Genomic DNA, 18,835 nt, shown 5'->3' with positions numbered 1-18,835 from the left:
GTTCCGAGTTACAAGGCAGGTCTCAATACCCAGCCAGTCCCATCAACTAGATGATTGTATTAGTTATTTATTGCTGTGCAACAAATTATCCCAAAACAGCTGTTTAAAACAACAAACATTTATTATCTCACAGTTCGCAGGAATCTGGGAGTGATTCAGCTAGGTGATTCTGGCGCAGGGTCTCTTCTGAAGTTGCAGTCAAGCTATTGGCTGGGGCTGCAGTTAGTCATCTCAAAGCTCAAAGGGGGCTGGAGGATCCACTTGCAAGTTCCCTCGCGGGATTGTTGACAGGCGTCACTTCCTTGCTGGCTGTTGGCTGGAAGCCTCAGCTTCTTGCTACTTGGGCCTCTCCATAGCAGCTGTCTTCCTTTAGAGCAAATGACCCAAGAAAGACTGAGAGAGCTATCAAGATGGAAGCTGTAGTGCCTTCATAACCTAATTTCAGAAGTGGTATACCAACACTATTGTATTCTATTGGCATAGAGATCAACCCAGGAACCATGTGGAGGGAACAACATAGGATGTAAATACCAGGAGGTGGGGATTGCTGGGGGCCATTGTGGAAGCTTGTTACCACAATGATCTAGACTGGGAAAAAAATCTTTATCAGGTCCTGGGTTAACTAACTTGCCCATTCATTCATTCATTCATTCAGCCAACATTTATGGAAACCCACAAGCTCCAGGCACTGTTCTTGGTGCTGAGGATCCATTGGAGAAAAGGGCTATCCCTGCCATCAGGGACATTATAGTAAATTACATGAGGGTGAAAAGTGCCGTGATAGGGAAATTCAGGACTGTGGGAACAGGTGTGGAAAGGCAAGAATGGCTTCCTGGAGGAAAGAACAAAATGACATTGAAAATAATGTCAAGTGGCTTACAGGGTAAGTGGTTGGGAAAATAGTGTGGGAAATCGAGGACAGATATTATGGGGAGATCCCGACAGCAGGCCGGAATGCAGGGTTCAGTCAGTGGGAGCAGAGTCTTCCACAGGCCAGGACTCAGGATCAGGGGTAAGATCACGGCTAGTTTGATCCCCTGCTAGTCAGCAGGCTGTTGATGCAGGAGAGCAGACACTGTGAATAAGATGGGGGGCTTCAGAGAGGAGGCTGAGGCTTGGCTCTCAGAACCAGAGTAAGGGTCACAGGGAACCAATTCTGAGAGGCTAGTGCTGTCCTCTAAGCATTGCCTTATAATCCCTAAATCCTCCCTGCAAGAGGACCAGACTGGTGCTAGAGGTTGTACCTCAGCTGTGGGAAGGAAGGTTTAGAGGCTGGAGGGAGAAATCTCAGATTGGCCAAGTTTGTCTTTGGTGCCAACTCATTGCTCATTCCTCTCCTACCAGCTTGGTATTCTCATAGTGCCTCCAAGTTCTCGGGACCACCCCTTCCACGCTTATCCCAGCTGGCCTTTCCACTGTCAGTGCCCTCAGTCTCAGCCCATTGCCCAGGATTTATCCTGCCACACACCCCCCGACTCCTTTCTGCTGACCCATAAAGGAGAGCCCTGCCACAGACTTTATGGCCATGGTCTGGCCTCAATAACTGAGGATGCAGAATTTACTGTATCTGACTATTGGCACAGAAAAACAAAGCCTCTTCTGGGAAAGTAGATGTTGGGTGTTGGCTGATCTGATTACATGTGAGTATTGATTGGATTCACCACTTGTGGACTCAGGTAAACTGTTTGTCACCATCTGTGGGCAAGATTGAAGTTCCATAATCCATATTAGGTCAGCTTAACCTTGTAGGAAAGAGTAGCTGCTTTGGCCATGTGGGAAATAGGTGCTGCTGCCTCTCTGTCTCCCATCAGTAATCCTGTAGAACCTTCCCCATCAAGCCCAGGGATGGCTGGAACCAGGAGGAGGGCAGCTCTCCCTTTTCATTAATAACATCAATATGACATCTCCCGCCGCTCCTACGGCCGTGGCTAGCTGTGGAGGGCCATGCGTGTGCCAGGTGCTCTGCTCAGCTCTCTACATCACAACCTCGTGAATGCTCACAATGGCATGGTAGCATAGGAATGATCACAGGCATTTACAGAGATTGTGTTGCTTCTCCAAGGTCACATGGCCATCAGTGGTGGAACCAGGATGGAACTCTGGTGTATTTGACTCCAAACCTCTGTTCTTTCAGCTGGGTTCAGATATCTGTGGTATGGATTTCTTTGCTTGTTCAAGGCTCTGAAGGGTCATATGCTTGATGTTGGGACCCAGTCCCCCAACCTCCTTGGACACACCCTGCTCCCTTTTGGTTCTTTTCTCCTAAGTCTCTGGATGCTCTTATGTGCCCACTGTCAGGACTTCTCTTCCAGAAAAGGCCTGGTAGCGAGCAAAGTCTGGGATATCATCAAGAAACTGAAACCAGGGGGGGAGTGGAAGGTGGCCAGAAATGAAATTCCAGGATTCAGTGCTTCTGACCAAGCAAGAGGGAAGAGGCACGAAAGTGCATTTGATGGTAGACAGACCTGAACTTCTTAAAAAGCAGCAAAATCTACAACCGATAACCTTTATTGAGTACCTACTATACATCAGGCCCCTGGGCCAAGCACACTAAATATATTATCTCATTTAATCCTCATGACAAACCTATGAGGTTGTTACCACTAAAATTTCCATTATACAGAAGACAAACCTGAGGCCCAAGGAGGTGAAGTCACATGGTCCTACAGTGGCAGAGTTGGGAATTGGGCTCTGCTCCTCTGGCTCCACAGCCTGAGCGCTGAACCACTGTGCCATTCTGCCTTTTTGTACTCCCATTGGTTTTCCAGATCATTTCGGAGCGCACCAAGCCCAGGATGCATGAGTTCCAGTCTGAGGTGTTCATGATCATCGGTGGCTGCACGAAGGATGAACGGTTTGTGGCGGAGGTAACCTGCCTGGACCCCCTGAGGCGCAGCCGCCTGGAGGTGGCCAAGCTCCCCATGACAGAGCACGAGCTGGACAGTGAGAATAAGAAGTGGGTGGAGTTTGCATGCGTGACATTAAAAAATGAGGTCTACATCTCAGGTAAGCAGAAGCCACGTGATGCCAAAGCCAGCCCCCAAGGCACTACGTGTTTTCCTGAGTGAGAGCCAGGCAACCATCCCAGAAGAATTACTGTGGATGGCACTGATCTAGCACTAACTGGGTCGGGATATGGAAACAAGGCACTCAGATGGTCTTATCGTGGAGAGGGAATAATTACTGAGTGAACCCTAATCCTTGAGCAGTATTGTAGTAGGAACTGGGGGAGCAGGCAGATAGGACTTCCTTCATGGAAAAGGAAGAAGGAAAGTGGTACTAGAGTTTATTCGGTGTCTGCTATAGGCATAGGACACTGAGCTAGCCACTGGGAATACAGTAATGAATAAAAATGTCTGCTCTTCCCCCCAAATCTGACCTCTCCCCTCAAGTTTATTAGGTCTTACTTTTAGATGCTCCAATAGCATCCAGTACTTTTTCATTTCTTACTTCTAAGTTGTTTGCTTAATTATTTATAACTGCTCTATGCCTGTTTCCCACTAGTCCTTAAATTCCATGAATCAACACTGTATTCCCAATACCTAGCGCTGTGTCTGGCCATAGTAAATGCTCAATAAATATTTATTAAATGATGTAATCTCTACCATCTTTACAGCATAGTAGATGAATTTACTCTTTGGTAGCAATTAGTTATTGCCTCTCACATCAACTCTATAAGGTAGGTGATTTTAATCTCCGGATTACAAATAGAGAAAACTGAGGCTCAGAAAGGTATGGAACTTACCTAAAGTCACACACTGGTAAGTGTCAGGCAGGATTCCAATCCATGTTCTCTGAGTCTCATGCTCTCCCATGACATCAAAAGCCACCTAGCTCTTCTTGCAGCACCAAGGGAAAAGACAAACATCCCTTCCCTTCTCTTGGAGGTTTTCTTTAATTTGAACTTGTTTTGGAAAGAGCTTATTCCCAGAGCTGGTCTCCTCCAAGATAAAGGGCAGCTCAGTTCTTCTTTGAGTCTATTAATACCACAGACAGGGGTTTAGTTTTCTTTTATCTTACAGAAACATTTTTTAATTGTTGTAGAAGATTTAAGCAATACAGGGAGTGTAAAGTAAAATATGGCAGTTTCTCTGTGCCATTACAATCCTACATGTTTTAATTTTTTTTTTTTACAAAAATGGTTTTGCATTGTCTTAGAGTAAGTAATGCCAGCTGCTGTAACAAACCCTAAATCTCAATGAATCACCACAGTAGTATGTGTGGGTTGGGGGAGAGCACCTGCTCCACTCAGTCATTCAGGGACCCAGGCTCCTTCTGTCTCATGATGAAGCTGTTTCCAGACGTGACCTTCAAGCCTGATGCATTTCGGGAAGAGAGAGAAACCCAACAAGTTGAGAAGGCACACCTGCTCACAACAGCCTTGGCCTGGACATGAGGCATCAGTTCTGCTCACATTCTATTGGCAGAACCAGCCGCATGCCCTCCCTGCAACCCCGCCCCCATGCAGCGGGGCTGGGAAATGTAGTTTAGCCGTGTACCCAGGAGGAAAAGACAGGTTTGGTAATCACGGTCAGTCTTTGCCACATACACTACACATAGTGTTTTATTCTACAACTTGTCTTTTGTCCGTCTTCAATTTGTTGTTGTCTTTTTAAAAATGATATAGGCTGCTAACACATATATACGGAATCTAAAAAAAAAAAAAAAAGGTCACGAAGAACCTAGGGGCAAGACGGGAATAAAGATGCAGACCTACTAGAGAATGGACTTGAGGACATGGGGAGGGGGAAGGGTAAGCTGGGACAAAGTGAGAGAGTGGCATGGACATATATACACTACCAAATGTAAAATAGATAGCTAGTGGGAAGCAACCGCATAGCACAGGGAGATCAGTTCGGTGCTTTGTGACCACCTAGAGGGGTGGGATAGGGAGGGAGACGCAAGAGGGAAGAGATATGGGGACATATGTATATGTATAAATGATTCACTTTGTTATAAAGCAGAAACTAACACACCATTGTAAAGCAATTATACTCCAATAAAGATGTTAAAAAAATAAAAATGATACAGGCAATACATGAAAGCATGCTTGTTGTACTGAATCAGCAGAAGTGTGTACTCAACTAACAATCTGTTCTGAACATCATTACATGTTGGTATAATTGATCTACTGTATGTGTCAAGCAATATAATACATGTAAAGTACAGCACAATCCCAGGCACGTGGTGAGAGCTCAGCAGTGTTAGTCGTCATTATCATTACTGTGAGGATTGTTATTACTGCTCACTTCACCAGCTTCAGGGCTGTCTATTGAATGAATGAACCATAGTTTTTTTCAGCTTTTATTTTCCCACTGAAAAAAATACTGCAATAGGCATTTTCATACACATATATTTATGAACTTGTGCTGATATATGGAGAGATTCCTGGAAGTGGTCATAAGATGTGTAAATTTAGAATTTTTGTAGATATTGCTAAATTGTCCTCCAGAAAGTTTGTACCAATTTACAGTTCAACCAATGATGAATGTCAGCTCCCATTTTCTACATCCTTGTTAACATTTTTTATTATCAATTACATTTTTAATAGACTTGAGTGTGTAAATTTACACTCATAGATCGTTAATGAGGTTGAATATATTTTCATATATTTATTAGCTAAACGTATCTGTTTTTGAAAAATGATCTGTTCCTACCCTTTGTTTTTCTATTGGTTGTCTTTTCCTTATTAATTTTTTGGAGTTCTTATTATATATCCTTTGCTATTTGTATTACATATACTTTCTCCCAGACAGTGGATGTCTTTTAACTTTGATTTATATTTTATATAGTAACTTTCTTTTCTATATGTTCGAGGTTTCTTGTCATGCTTAGAAAGCCCCTCCCCACCCCAAGATCATTAACATCTTCTCCTATATATTCTCCAGTTACTTCTATAGCATTTACATTTAAATTTTATTTTAAGTATAATGTGAAATAGGGATCTAAATTTTTCTCTAAACAGATAGCCAATTGTTCTAATGCCATTTATTTAATAATCTCTATATCTTTTAGTCTGTTTCTGTACCTTGTTTTTAATTGATCAGTTTGTCTTATACTAGTAGCACATTCTTTTTATTATCATAGCTTTTTAGTATATTTTGATATTTGCTAGGGAGAGCTCTCTTACTCCTTCTTCTTTTTCAAAAGTTTCTTAGAAATGTTCCCAAATCTACTCTTCCAAATGAAGCTTAGAATGGTCACTTCATGTCCTGAAATCCATGAAAAGCCCTGAAGGCACCTAATATACAGGTTAACTTGGGGAGGGTTGACATCTTTGCAGTAACCTGTCTTATCATCTGTGCACATGATATGCCTGCCCAGTTAATCAGGTCTTCTTTTACATCCTGAAGTAAAAAAAATTGTCATTTTTTTTCCCCTTTTTAATAAAGTTTGCATACATTTCTTTGAAAGTGTATAGTTATTTTATAATTTTGGACACTACCTGAATGGGATCAATATCACAGTGTTTTGAATAGAGACCTCTGAAAGGTATACAACCCCCCTCCCCCAGAATGGTTAAACTATATGAACAAAAAGATAACAGGAGAGGACGAAGCTCAGTCTCCCTAGCAGCCAGGGGAAACCAAACTATGACATCATTTTTCTCTCTCAGGCTGTAAAACAAAACAAACCAACCAAAAAAACCTTCCTAATATCCACTGTGGGTGGGGTATGGGGAAAAGTCAACCAGGACAGCTTTGGAAGGTTCTTTGGTAGCACCTGTAAAAATTCAAGGTGGGCACGCCGTTGACCTAGGAATCCCACTTCTGGGCTCCACCCTTGAGAAACACTTACCCATGACACAGAGCGTCATTAATGATATTCATTTCCACACTAGTGCACATTTTAGTCTGAAAGGTACATCCTTTGTTTTAGGTAGTTGGTAGTACTCTGTGCTGATGGGGAAATGGAAACACAAAGTCATTAAAATATTTTATTAAAGTCACCAAAAAAGTCAGTTCTCCTTTGTCTTGGTCTCTCTCCCTAACTGAATTACATATTTTCTCTTTATTGAGTTGCCTTGAAAAAATTTTTTACCAGCTCACTCTCAAATGATCTGTTGTGAGCATCTCATTCTGTTCCAATAGAAATTGTTTCAAAGTAGGACAAACCTCACTTATGTTTTTATATAGATCAGAGATATGAACCAAGAGAATTTTGTAAGATTTCGTGGTGATTTTCCCAGGTTTGTATTTGTTTGAATAAATAAGCAAACATAGAACCTAAGCTGCTTTCTCATTTGCCCGCTGGTCAAGGCCCTACTATCCCCACCTGCAATCGTCCAACTTTACCTGTCCTGCCTGACTTCCTGCCCCTGAGCCTCACAAACACTGGAGTCCAGGCTCCCGTTGGTCCCCACTCGCCTAGGCAGAGTTGGGTACTACTTCCCTGAAGCCTTCTCTGGACCTAGCTCACGGAGCCTCCACTTCTCTGAATTCTCACAGCACAGAGGTGACAAAGGGCACAGCCCAGTGCATGATCCACCCCAGCCTTACACTGTGTCTCCCTGTCTCCCTGTGCAGGCTCTGTCCCGGCAACCACACTGCATGCACCTTCATGATTTCTTTTGTCTGAGGGGATGGGGTGGGGGTTGGTGCTCGTCTGGGGATTTAACACTTCTGGGCCAGTGGGAAATTATGGGAGAAGCTGCATTTCTGACATATCGGTGGTTTCTTAAATGCTCTATATGTCTCCTAGGGGGCAAAGAAACACAGCACGATGTTTGGAAATATAATTCTTCAATCAACAAGTGGATTCAAATTGAGTATTTGAACATAGGCCGCTGGAGGCATAAGATGGTGGTGCTCGGGGGCAAGGTGTATGTGATCGGAGGTTTCGATGGCTTGCAGAGGATCAACAACGTGGAGACCTATGACCCCTTCCACAACTGCTGGTCGGAGGTATAGATTATTTCTATGAGTAACTCTGCATTATTGCTTCAAAGCTTAAAAAAAAAAAAGAGGTATCTGCCCATGTAGGTATACGGCTTTCTGATCGCTCTGCTCCCACTGAGAACATTTTCGGTGGCTCTGAGCTTCCCTCCTCATAGGAGCCATCGAGTCAGCATTGCTGATCAGGTCACGGAAATGATTTCCTTCCAGGTGGGGGAGCTCTGGGTGGGTACCTGTCCTATCCTGGCCAGAACCCCAGATGTAGACGGGAGGCTTGATCCTGTCTTGGTCTGCATGTCTTGGCCTTAGAGTCTCTGTCTCCTCCGATGCCATCTGCCCTTGTCTTCTCCACACTGGGCACACCAGGATCTCTTGACCACACTGTTTGTTGAATCCAGAGTCATTTGGTAGTATTTAGAAGTCAGCCCTTATTTATTTACCTATTAGTGGTGAACCATTTGCGTGCCTTCAAACAAGACTTTAGCAATGCAGTCTCAGGTATATATCATACTCAAGAAAAGGCAAAGCATTGCTCATCGATGGGCATAAAGTTTCCGTTATGCAAGATGAACCAGCTCTGGGGATCTGCCATACAACATTGTGCCTATAGATAACAATACTGTATTTTACACTTTAAAATGTGTTAAGAGGGTAGATCTCATGTTAAGTATCCTTACCCCCGCCCAACACACACACAAAGGTAAGGTGACCTCACTTCCTCTATTTCCAGATTATTCCCAATTTCAAATTTTCTTTCTCCTTATCAGATTATATGTCAGAGCATGTTCCAGCTTTGGGGTGTGTGAAACGTGGTCATCACAGGCACAAGCAAAGGTAGACAGGTCATGATGGCATCCAGCCAAGATCTGTTAACCTGAAAAGAACTTTATAGGGAGCCCTTAACATTTATAAGGCTGTGCCCAAGATCTTCTCAGTTTAAGTCCCATCACAAAGTTGCTCCATGAACCAAGAGGGTTATGTCAATGGGTAAGAGGCTCTTAAAAGTCCCCTTTAGTGCCCTGGGGTTCACAGGATGGAAACACAAGTCTGGCTTAACCCTCAGATCTGTATGTTGCCCCAGAGTGGGAGAATATGCTTACCTGTGGCCACCTGAAACCCTTATACCAGCTTTTCTTCCTAGCTATAAGCACCAAGGACAATGCCTGGCACATAGTAGGCACTCAGTAAATACTTTTTGAATGAAGGAGCACATGAATAAATATGAATATGCATGTCTGAGAAAGCATTCTCCTCCAACATTGGCTGGTTTCATCTGTATAAACACTTATTCCTGTACACCCCTCCTGCCCTGAGAACTGGACTCTGGGAAAAACAGGCTAGAAACATCTGGAGCCTGGCGGGAGGGTGGGAAATGTATGCTTTGATCCTCTCTGTGTCTCAGAGGAGTCAGGCCCACAGGCCTTGTGACTTCAGGCAAAGGATTCCCTGGCTTGTGTCCCCTGGCTCCTGGCCTGTGTCCTGTTAGCCACTGCAGCAATCTGGGCAGTGTCACTGACAGCTTCTCCCGGTGCCCTGTGTCTCTGCAGGCTGCGCCCCTCCTTATCCATGTCAGTTCCTTCGCAGCCACCAGCCATAAGAAGAAGCTCTATGTGATTGGGGGAGGGCCCAATGGGAAACTGGCCACGGACAAGACTCAGTGTTACGACCCTTCAACCAATAAGTGGAATTTAAAGTCGACCATGCCAGTAGAGGCTAAATGCATCAATGCAGTGAGTTTCCGGGACCGTATCTACGTGGTTGGTAAGTGAGCAAATGGCTTCTTATTTAACTAGGGTCCCCTACACCTGCAGCCCTGCAGATAGATCACATGAGGCCCTCCCGGGAATTCTTGAGTTCCTGGGTGATGTGGGTGGGGTTGAAAAGAAGAGAAGATGGGATTGGTCCGGGCCTTGGTGGAATTTACCTTGCAGTTCTGGAGACAGAAACAGCCCACATTTAGGAGACATACAAGACAGATGGACAATGGGGCCCAGGGGAGGAGCGAGAAATTTCTTTGGGAACAAAGTGTGTTGTAAGCATTAGCAATGCACAGAAATTGAAATATGCACCGTATAAGTGCCCAATAAATGGTAGCTATCTTTATTTCTTATTTTGTGTTCATGGGAATTTTATTCTTCCCACTTGCTTTGGGGGCTCTGAAAGGCTGCATTTAGCTGGAAGGAAAGCCTGACTAGGCAGACCACAGTTGGCATGTAATTGTTAAGGGTGATGGATCTCAACCCTGACTACTCACTGGAGTCATCTATGGAGCTTTTTCCAAAAATATGGGTAGCTGGGGCTTGTGCAGACCAATAATATCAGAATGAGAAGGAGGACGCCGGCCACAGTGTCAGGTGTTTTCAGTGTGCAGGTGATTTTTAACGTACAGCCAGGATTGAGAACTACTGATCAAGGAAATACCAAAAATAAATAACTTCAGCAAATAAGAGCTAATCAGAGAAGGCTTCCTGAATGCAAAATATGGGAACAGATTAAGGCAAAACCCCTTCTCTCTCTTGCTTCAGGTTTCCTGTGTCTTTATGGTCAGACTAGTGACTCTGTCCCAAAGGTCTAATCTCAAGATGGGTAACTTGGGCTGGTGTCCCAGGTCATGCTCAGCCTAGAGATGCCACCACTTCTAGTCACTGCCATGTATATCAATACAATGCAAGACTTCTATGCGCCAGGTCTTCTGCCAGGTGCTTTATGTGCATGGTCCTTCTGATTTCTTATCACCACCGTGGTCTTGGTGCCCATGGTTACAGATCCAAAAGTGGCAGAGCTGGGATTATGAGCCGGGCCTATCTGATGCACCAGGTGGTATTTCTTCCAGGAAGCAGTCTTCTGGTACATTTTGGCAGCCATGTGAAGCCAGGTGTCCTTCAGAACCTGATTAGCACCTGGCTGCAGACTTTAAAGGGCTGTGAAGTGTTTCCAGCATGAGACTTGCTGCCCCTAGTTATCCATTCTGGCTTTCTGGAGAGCCATGAATTTGCTCTTTCTATTGGCAAGATGGTAGACTTGACCTAACCAGGAGTAGGAGTTTAGTGGTTAATGGGGACGAAAACCAGAAAAACAGTGAGATGCCCACGGTGTTTCCTTTCCTCTTCAGGAGGGGCCATGAGAGCGCTGTACGCCTACAGCCCTCTGGAGGACAGCTGGTGCCTGGTGACCCAGCTCAGCCACGAGAGGGCCAGCTGCGGCATCGCGCCCTGCAACAACCGGCTCTACATCACTGGGGGGCGGGACGAGAAGAACGAGGTCATCGCCACGGTGCTGTGCTGGGACCCCGAGGCCCAGAAACTGACGGAGGAGTGTGTCCTGCCCCGGGGGGTGTCGCACCACGGCAGTGTCACCATCAGGAAGTCGTACACCCACATTCGGAGGATCGTGCCTGGAGCTGTGTCGGTCTGACTGCGGGAGCGCGGAGGGCGGAGCCACGCGGAGAGCCCTCCTCCCTCTCCCCCGCATCGGTCCCTCTAAAGCAGCCAGCGGGGCTTGAGTTACAGGCCGTGCATACATCAGGGGCTCACCGCGGCTCCCCGTGGCGGCTCCTTGGAAGTCACAGCTTTGGGACCTGAGACCAGCCAGGACTGTCTGTGAGACCTACCTCAGGAGGAAAGAAGAGTAATACTGTACATTCAAGACACACCCGTCCCATGCATGCCAGGTTCGATACCGGGCACTTTTGCATACCAATGCCTTTAACCGTCAAACGACCTGGTGACTGGATTTTATTACTCCCATTTTACAGGTGAGGAAACCGAGTTTAAGAGAGGCTAAGTGATTTGCCCCAGGTCAGTCAGATTACAAGTTAGCTAAACCAGGAGTCTAAACCCAGGTCTTCCAATTTCAAAGTTAGTGTAGGTTCTGTCATGTTGTCTATCTCAGAACATGAAAAAGACAAAACAAAACAACTCATTTTTGTTCTGACAAGTTTGCTAAAGGATTCACTCAGCAAGGCAGGGAAATAAAGGTGCTTCTTTTTTTCTTTTCTTTTTTCCCTTATATTTAAACCATTTGGGATCTTTGGTGTGGAAACCTTGGGCCCCTTGTCAAGAGCATCTCATAGGTTGTTCCACCTGACAGTTCTGGGGAGATGGGTCTGGGAAGACCTGTTTGCTATGAAAAATGTAAAAGACTTCTGTCCTCCCCATCAAAAGCCTCTATTTTTTATGATCACAGGAGGCCCATTGTGGCCTGGAACTGTCATTGCTGGACAGAACTGTACCTTCAGCACAGCCCAGTGCCCTAGCCTCTTAATGGCCAACAGTTGTATTGCAATGTAGAAAAGGTTTTTGCAGAGACTCAGAATACCGTTTTTGTTTTTCCAGGGGGGGCGGGGGGTGGGGAGGCTTGTTTTTGGTTTTGTTTCTTCAGTGTAAACATCCTTACATTGCTGGCCGCTGTTGAATGACTGGCTCTTCTTGACAGCATACTTTCTACTTTTTAGACAGTGATTTGGGTCCATGTCCCTGTGACCCCACCCTCCTGGAACCTTCGTTTTCAGGATCCTTTTAATCCCTTCTATTTGGTTTTTGGATCAGCTTGGCATAGTTTTGACTCAAAGAACAGCATCTGTTCTTCACTCTAAGAGGTGGAGCTTTCATATGAGCTCACTGGAAAGTCATTCTAATCCCCAAATTGGGGACACAGATTAAGAGATCCTGTTTCATATGCTGTACTTAAAAAGCAATAACAGGGGCTTCCCTGGTGGCACAGTGGTTAAGAATCTGCCTGCCAATGCAGGGGACGTGGGTTCGAGCCCTGGTCCGGAGACACCCCACATGCTGCGGAGCGACTAAGCCCGTGCACCACAACTACTGAGCCTGTGCTCTAGAGCCCGTGTGCCACAACTACTGAAGCCCGTGTGCCTAGAGCCCGTGCTCCTCAACAAGAGAAGCCACCTCAATGAGAAGCCCGCGCACTGCAATGAAGAGTAGCCCCCGCTCGCCCCAACTAGAGAAAAAGCCTGTGCGCAGCAACGAAGACCCAACACAGCCAAAAAAAAAAAAACAACAACAACAGCAACAACAGTGGTAACAACATAGTGACTGCATTACTTAATGTCCTTTATTTTCATCATATGATTTCAAATCTCTTTATAGAGTTTTATTTCATGTCAGATGTGCCATTGTGTGCTTGTACTTCTCAGCAGTTTGGGAAGGTAGAGGTATTACAGTTGATAGTGAATTTAACTTTCATAGAAAAGTTATGGTTAGAAGGAGCTACAGTTCAAAGCATATAAAAAGACTTGGAAAATTACAACTGAGATTTCTATTTATGCTTAGATCATTGAGGATAAATATAAACGCATGTTGGTGTTTGAAAAGCTGTGTGCCTTAGAGTTCAGCTCCGTGCTGTGAAAAGTGAGATGGGAAAATACAAACATATTTGTGGCAATTCAGAACACATACCTCACTCACAAACACTGATAACCTTAATGAAGCTCTCAGCTGAAACAATTTAATCTACTTCAATTCAGCAAACATTCCAGGAGATTTTTGTTTGGCAAGCCTTGGGGACTCAAAGAGCAAGACCAATCCCCACCCTAGAAACATTCGATAAACAGGTAAACAGGCCACTTGGTCAACATTATAATTTTTCTTTTCATCAAGTTAGAGAAAATGAGACGTATATGAAGTTATGAGGTTGCATCCAGGTCTTTATTGCCCTTCCAAGTGATCTCCTTGGGAAGCTGTGCTCTTCGGTCAATGATGTGGCCATTGTTTACATATTTGTTTTTCTTTGAGATCGCCTTCAGAATCCACTTCTGGGCTATAGGAGCTATCAGTCGTATTTCAAAGACAACTTCAGGAGAGAACTTTCAAAGAGGAAGTTCAATGACAGCATCACTGGCAACGCAGAGAGCCTCCCCTCGGGAAGAGTGGGCTCCTTGTCCTGGTGGTCCTTTGATAAGAGCAATTGGCAAATTTTGAGCCCAAATTTTCAGCAGGTTAACCCTGTGCTGGGAAACTGAGGATTTAGGATCTCTGTGTTATAAATCTGGCTCTCAATGCAAGGGTTCTCAATAACGGCATGGGTTGGCAGACAGATACACCTACTAAGAAGATCCAGAGTTCTGCACTTGAAGCTGCCAGTCTGTAACTTTTAGGGACAGAAAGAATTTCAAGTCATTTTTGGGAAACTTTATATCATTAGGATTTAAGTCTCTAGGCAGTAGCCAGGGATGGAAGCTCTTAAAATCTAATTTCCATTCTGAGATGAACAAACAAACGAAAATCAAGTTTGCAAGAAGTTAACTGTCATAAGCCATGCTACCAGCAGGGGGACGAGGCAGGTTGGTGCCAGATGAGCCAGAGACAAAGGGCCCTAGGACTCAGGCAGGGTGTGTAGGATGTCCTGGCACAGCAGACTGGATCTTGAGGCAGGTCCCATGAGTGGATAGAGTACCCCTGACTGGGAGGAAGAGGATGAGGTAGGAAGAGGAGAAAGTCAGGTTTAAGGACACAGGTCTAGAAAATGATGTCAGGGACCCTGGAGTTTGTGAGCGTGACTCCATTTTCACGAAGTGTGAGGGGAGAATAAGGAACAGGGGTTCCAGGCAAGTGGGTTCCAGGAGGAAGCCCACTTCTTAGAAGTGAGGCAAAGTTAGAGCAGGACTAGCCGTCAGACCCATTTGCTGTGGGGCCTCTGAGCTGCTTGGCTGAGTCTCTTATCATTCTGGACCAAGAGAGAGTGAGGCCCAGAGGCTCTGATGAGATGGAATCTGTTGGGGAGGTTAAGGGGCCCCAGTTGCCAAGGCTGATCTGATATGGATGGGGAGCTAAGCTCACCCAAACATCAACAGATAAATGTTCTCTTCTTAGCTTTCATCACATTCTGCATACACTGGCTTCAGGAAACACGCAGACACACAGGCACACAGAGCTCTTGAACTGAAAGAAACTGTGCTCTCAGGGAAATGCAAATATTTGCTTATAGCTATGAAAGTATAGCTTTGCTATTTATAAAAGCCCTTGAGGTACTGCTGTTATTTACTTATCCTACTTGATTTTGAAAAAGAAAGTACTCAGTAAAATTTTCAAAGTGGGTAAACACCACTGGAATTTCTTATATAAAGTCCTAACTTGGGGTTGCAAAATCCTTTTTTCCCTTAGTATCTGATCTGGGTGTTGTATGAGATCTTCTAATTTGAAGAGTCAACCTTCATGGAAATCCACAAATATCTCAAACATGGCTACTGCAAAACCAATTCTGACAGGTCAGATTTTCATATTTATAGATAAAAATATCAACACTTAGTTAACCAAATCCTTTAAGCATTTTGGTTATGTGAGGTTGTATTTTCTTTTTAAGTGATCAAACTAAAGATATTGTTTATAGGTAAACATACAATAAAGTTTTTATTTATTCAGTAAAATATGTATGGAGTGGATAAGTATATGTTGTGTACAATCACTGGCTGAATTTTTTTTTCTTTTTTTTCTTTTTCTTGTTTTGGTTGATATGAGTAAGTGGTATCTGAATAGAAATTAATTTAGGAGGGGAAATTTGAAACATTTCGGTTGATTCAAGGGGGTTTAGATAAACTCATAGGCTAAAATTAATCAGATTTGGTTTACAGAACGGCAAAGAAGTAGCCAGCTTTTCCCTCCCTAATGCCTCATCACCACTCCGAGCCAGCATTTACCAATCCATTTGCAAACTGTGACCCTCATCCTACCTGGCCTGACACCTTCCTGCAGGAGGCCCCCCTCTAGGTTTCTGGTTTCTGGTCTGACTTGTCAGCCCTGCCTCCACCAATGTCACTGTGTTGTCCCTGAAGCCCTAACTGACCTGTGCTTCTCAAATCGGAGCACGTGGAACTGGGCATATGAGCCAGAGAGCTGTGACTCTCAAGCACTGGTAAACGTGTCATCATTTAGTTTGTTTTGGATTTCAGTGCAAAGGTCCTATGCAATTGAAAGGGAAAACCTGAGGCTTTAAGGAAATGTGGGGTCACATGAATAGCTTTAGACCATTCCCCCTGTGCCTCCCTAGAGACAGAAGTTCTTGCTTCTCAGTCTTAGGGATTCTGGGCAGACAATCTTGGGAAACACAACCCCATCTCACTGGTTGGAAGTGCTCTGGAGTTAATCCTGGGTCATAGATCCGAGAGCCAGTGCACCAGCTGAGAGTCAAAATGGGGTTTTGACCTTAACTTCACTGCTGAGCCCTCCAATTTCCCTGCTGGATCTAAGTGGTAATCTGATGCCTGGACAGCTTGGCCAGGGCCTGGCATCTGCCCAGCTTTCCTTGGCTCCTCTTCCTGCTCTGGTTTGTGGCTTCCCCTGGACCAGCCTCCTTTTCCCTGGAGATTTTGCCTTTATATAGGATCTCAGTCCCCATCCCCTCCTCATTTTTTATGCCTCATTTTCTCTTCCTGTCTGCTGCCACATTGAAAATCCTTGGTGATGGGGACTAATTTGGGTCAGGTCCCACCCACCCCCAAGCTGCCAGTATCAGCCTGCCTGATGACCAGTCACTCTGGTTTTTACTTGCACATTCGTTTCTAACACCTGGGGATTTTCCTTTTCTTCTTGCATGCTCAGATGTCTCCTTTGTTATTGATTCCTGCATGCCACCCATGACCTTGACACCCACGCATGCCCCATCCCTGATCATCTGCTGGGTTCCTTACCTGCTGCCTCTCCTGTGGTCTCCAAACATAGAAACCCCACTACCCTCCTTGTCTTGACCTCTAGCTACCCCAACACCATAGTGCCCCTAGGTTCTCTTGATTTCTCAAGTTTGGAGAAAGAGCAAAAGAGGATATATAGGACTTCTTGGCTACAAATTCGTTAGGAAGGTTTCTCTGTAAGGAAACTTTCCTGCTCCCTTACTAAAACTAACCCAGTTCCTCCAAGTTTGGTGGTAGAGGGAGAAACTCCCAGTGGGGACAGATAGTTGTATCTTATAATCCCTACTCTTGCTCCTATAAAAAAAGAGTCCTGTACATGACTCTTTACCTAATTTCCCAAAGGACAGCACAGACCAGGCTGGAACAGTTAAGTGAGACTTTACTGATGACTTAGAGGTGAGATAGGGAAATAAGCACAGAAATAATGCGGTGGGTAATGAAGATGACAAGATTCAGCTATTTCTGAGAAGCAGTGTTTGTCCGTAGGAGGGGTGTGTGTGCGTGCGTGTGTGTGTGTGTGTACATACATGCTGTCAAAGATAAACAAAGCTGGACATTGGTTAAAGTGGTGAAAACATTTTATTCAGTAACCGCTGACAGTAAGGGAAAGGGCTGAACCCTACTATGATTTGTGCAGAGGTGACTGGGTGATTTAAAGGGAGGGTGAGGGATGGGGACTGGGAACCAGTGGGGGCTCAAGTAGAGTCAGGGAAGGGAAAAAGCGCAAAGTGTTGGTCCTTGTAAATGTGATTAAGGCAGCTGCCTCTGCTGGCTGGCAACCATGGAGTTAGGATACTCTCTTCCCACAAAACTGGGAGACAGAGGCCCTGTCCTTCCTGATAATTACACTTCAAAAGAATGGCTTCAGGGCCTTGAGAAAGACACTCCTGGGTTGTAGGAGATACATAGATATTTATCTAAAAGGGACAGAGGAAGGATTTACAATTGTAAGCCCTCTTTAGTAAACACTCTGGGACTTCCCTGGTGGTCCAGTGGGTAAGACTCCGCCCTTCCAACACAGGGGGCTCGGGTTCGATCCCTGGTTGGGAAACTAGATCCGGTGCAGCCAATATAAATAAATAAATATTTTTTTAAAAAAGTTAATGCTGTAAGAAAGGGAGGTCAGGGGCCTATTATCAGGTGTTGGCTAGAACGAATGGTAAATTCTTGTGAGAGCCTTGAGCTTTTCCTGACAGAAACTCAAAAGGAGAGCTGGGTCACCCCAGGATATGGCCTTAGGCTGCCAGCAGCCATGCAAGGGTTGGTCAAGTTTCTTAATGCAGAGGTTTGGATGGAGTGTTCATGCAAATAAAGCATGTGTCTCAGTGCTCCAGGTACAGTTGCTTTATGAAGCAGATACATTAAAGAAACGGATGTACACACCACTTGTCCTGCTGCTGAGGATGTTTTAAAAGAAAACTGACCATTTTCTACAACCCGACATGTACCCTTCTTCTAGAATATTCTGAAGACAACTAAAGAGAAAAATAGGCTAAAACTTCTTTCAACCTATGTAGGCCCAAGCAGTGCTCTCAAACTATTTGGACTATGTCCCACAGTTTCAAAATAAAAACATTTTCCATATTTTCTATCTTGTTATATTTTTTCTTAAAATGCTGTTCACAGCCCACTAAATTAATTTCGTCACCCCCCCATGGGTCACAAGTCACAACCTATACTTGAAAAATACAAGGATGGAGGGTGCAGACCTGGGCAAAGACAGGGCAGGGGCGTGGGGAGAGGAGGGGCAAACCTTAGTTTAACACTTACAGTAGAAACCAGAGGGAAAAATCTGACTGCACAAAGAAACCTATGAGTCTGACCTTAGACAAACAGAATTTTTGTGGGTAAAATTCTATTCTTTCATAATAAAAATATAGTAATAGGAGCATCTAATGAGTAATTTCCCAGAAATATGGACAGAGCCATAAATAGTTATAGAACAGTGACAAAATTAGTCTAGGTAGAAATGCTAGAATTTTTAATTATCAAAGTGCATCCTAGTAGAATGTTGCATTCCCAGAAAAGGTCACTATAGAAACCCGGGGGAAAAACAATACATTAGACTTTGTTCTGGCTGAGTCATAAATGGACATTAGTGAAGGAAGTAATGGGGTGAGTCTTTGTGAAACAGTGCAACAAATATTGATTGAGTACTTAATATGTGCCAGGCAGGATTCTAGGTACCAGGGCTCCACATCCACGAACAAAACAAAAGTCCCTGCTCTCATGAGCTAATATTCTAGTAGAGACAGGCAACAACCAAACAAGTATATAATATAATGTCAAGCAGTAA

The 18,835-nt window shown here is 44.5% G+C and overlaps 1 protein-coding gene across 1 annotated transcript in view; it reads left to right on the top strand.

The window, feature by feature from the left end:
- The window catches only part of KLHL6 (kelch like family member 6), a 54,092-nt gene extending 42,709 nt beyond the window's left edge, over window positions 1-11,383 (top strand). The window contains exons 4-7 of the mRNA XM_036851259.1: window positions 2,769-3,006; window positions 7,702-7,904; window positions 9,443-9,656; window positions 11,008-11,383. Of these exons, the coding sequence (XP_036707154.1) occupies window positions 2,769-3,006; window positions 7,702-7,904; window positions 9,443-9,656; window positions 11,008-11,309 (957 nt within the window). The 3' untranslated portion in view covers window positions 11,310-11,383. The remainder of the gene's footprint in view (window positions 1-2,768; window positions 3,007-7,701; window positions 7,905-9,442; window positions 9,657-11,007) is intronic.
- The last annotated feature ends 7,452 nt before the right edge of the window (window positions 11,384-18,835 follow it).

This window comes from Balaenoptera musculus, chromosome 4 (assembly GCF_009873245.2).
Source record: "Balaenoptera musculus isolate JJ_BM4_2016_0621 chromosome 4, mBalMus1.pri.v3, whole genome shotgun sequence".
NCBI classification, from domain to species: domain Eukaryota; kingdom Metazoa; phylum Chordata; class Mammalia; order Artiodactyla; family Balaenopteridae; genus Balaenoptera; species Balaenoptera musculus.
This window is presented reverse-complemented; position numbering and strand designations above follow the sequence as displayed.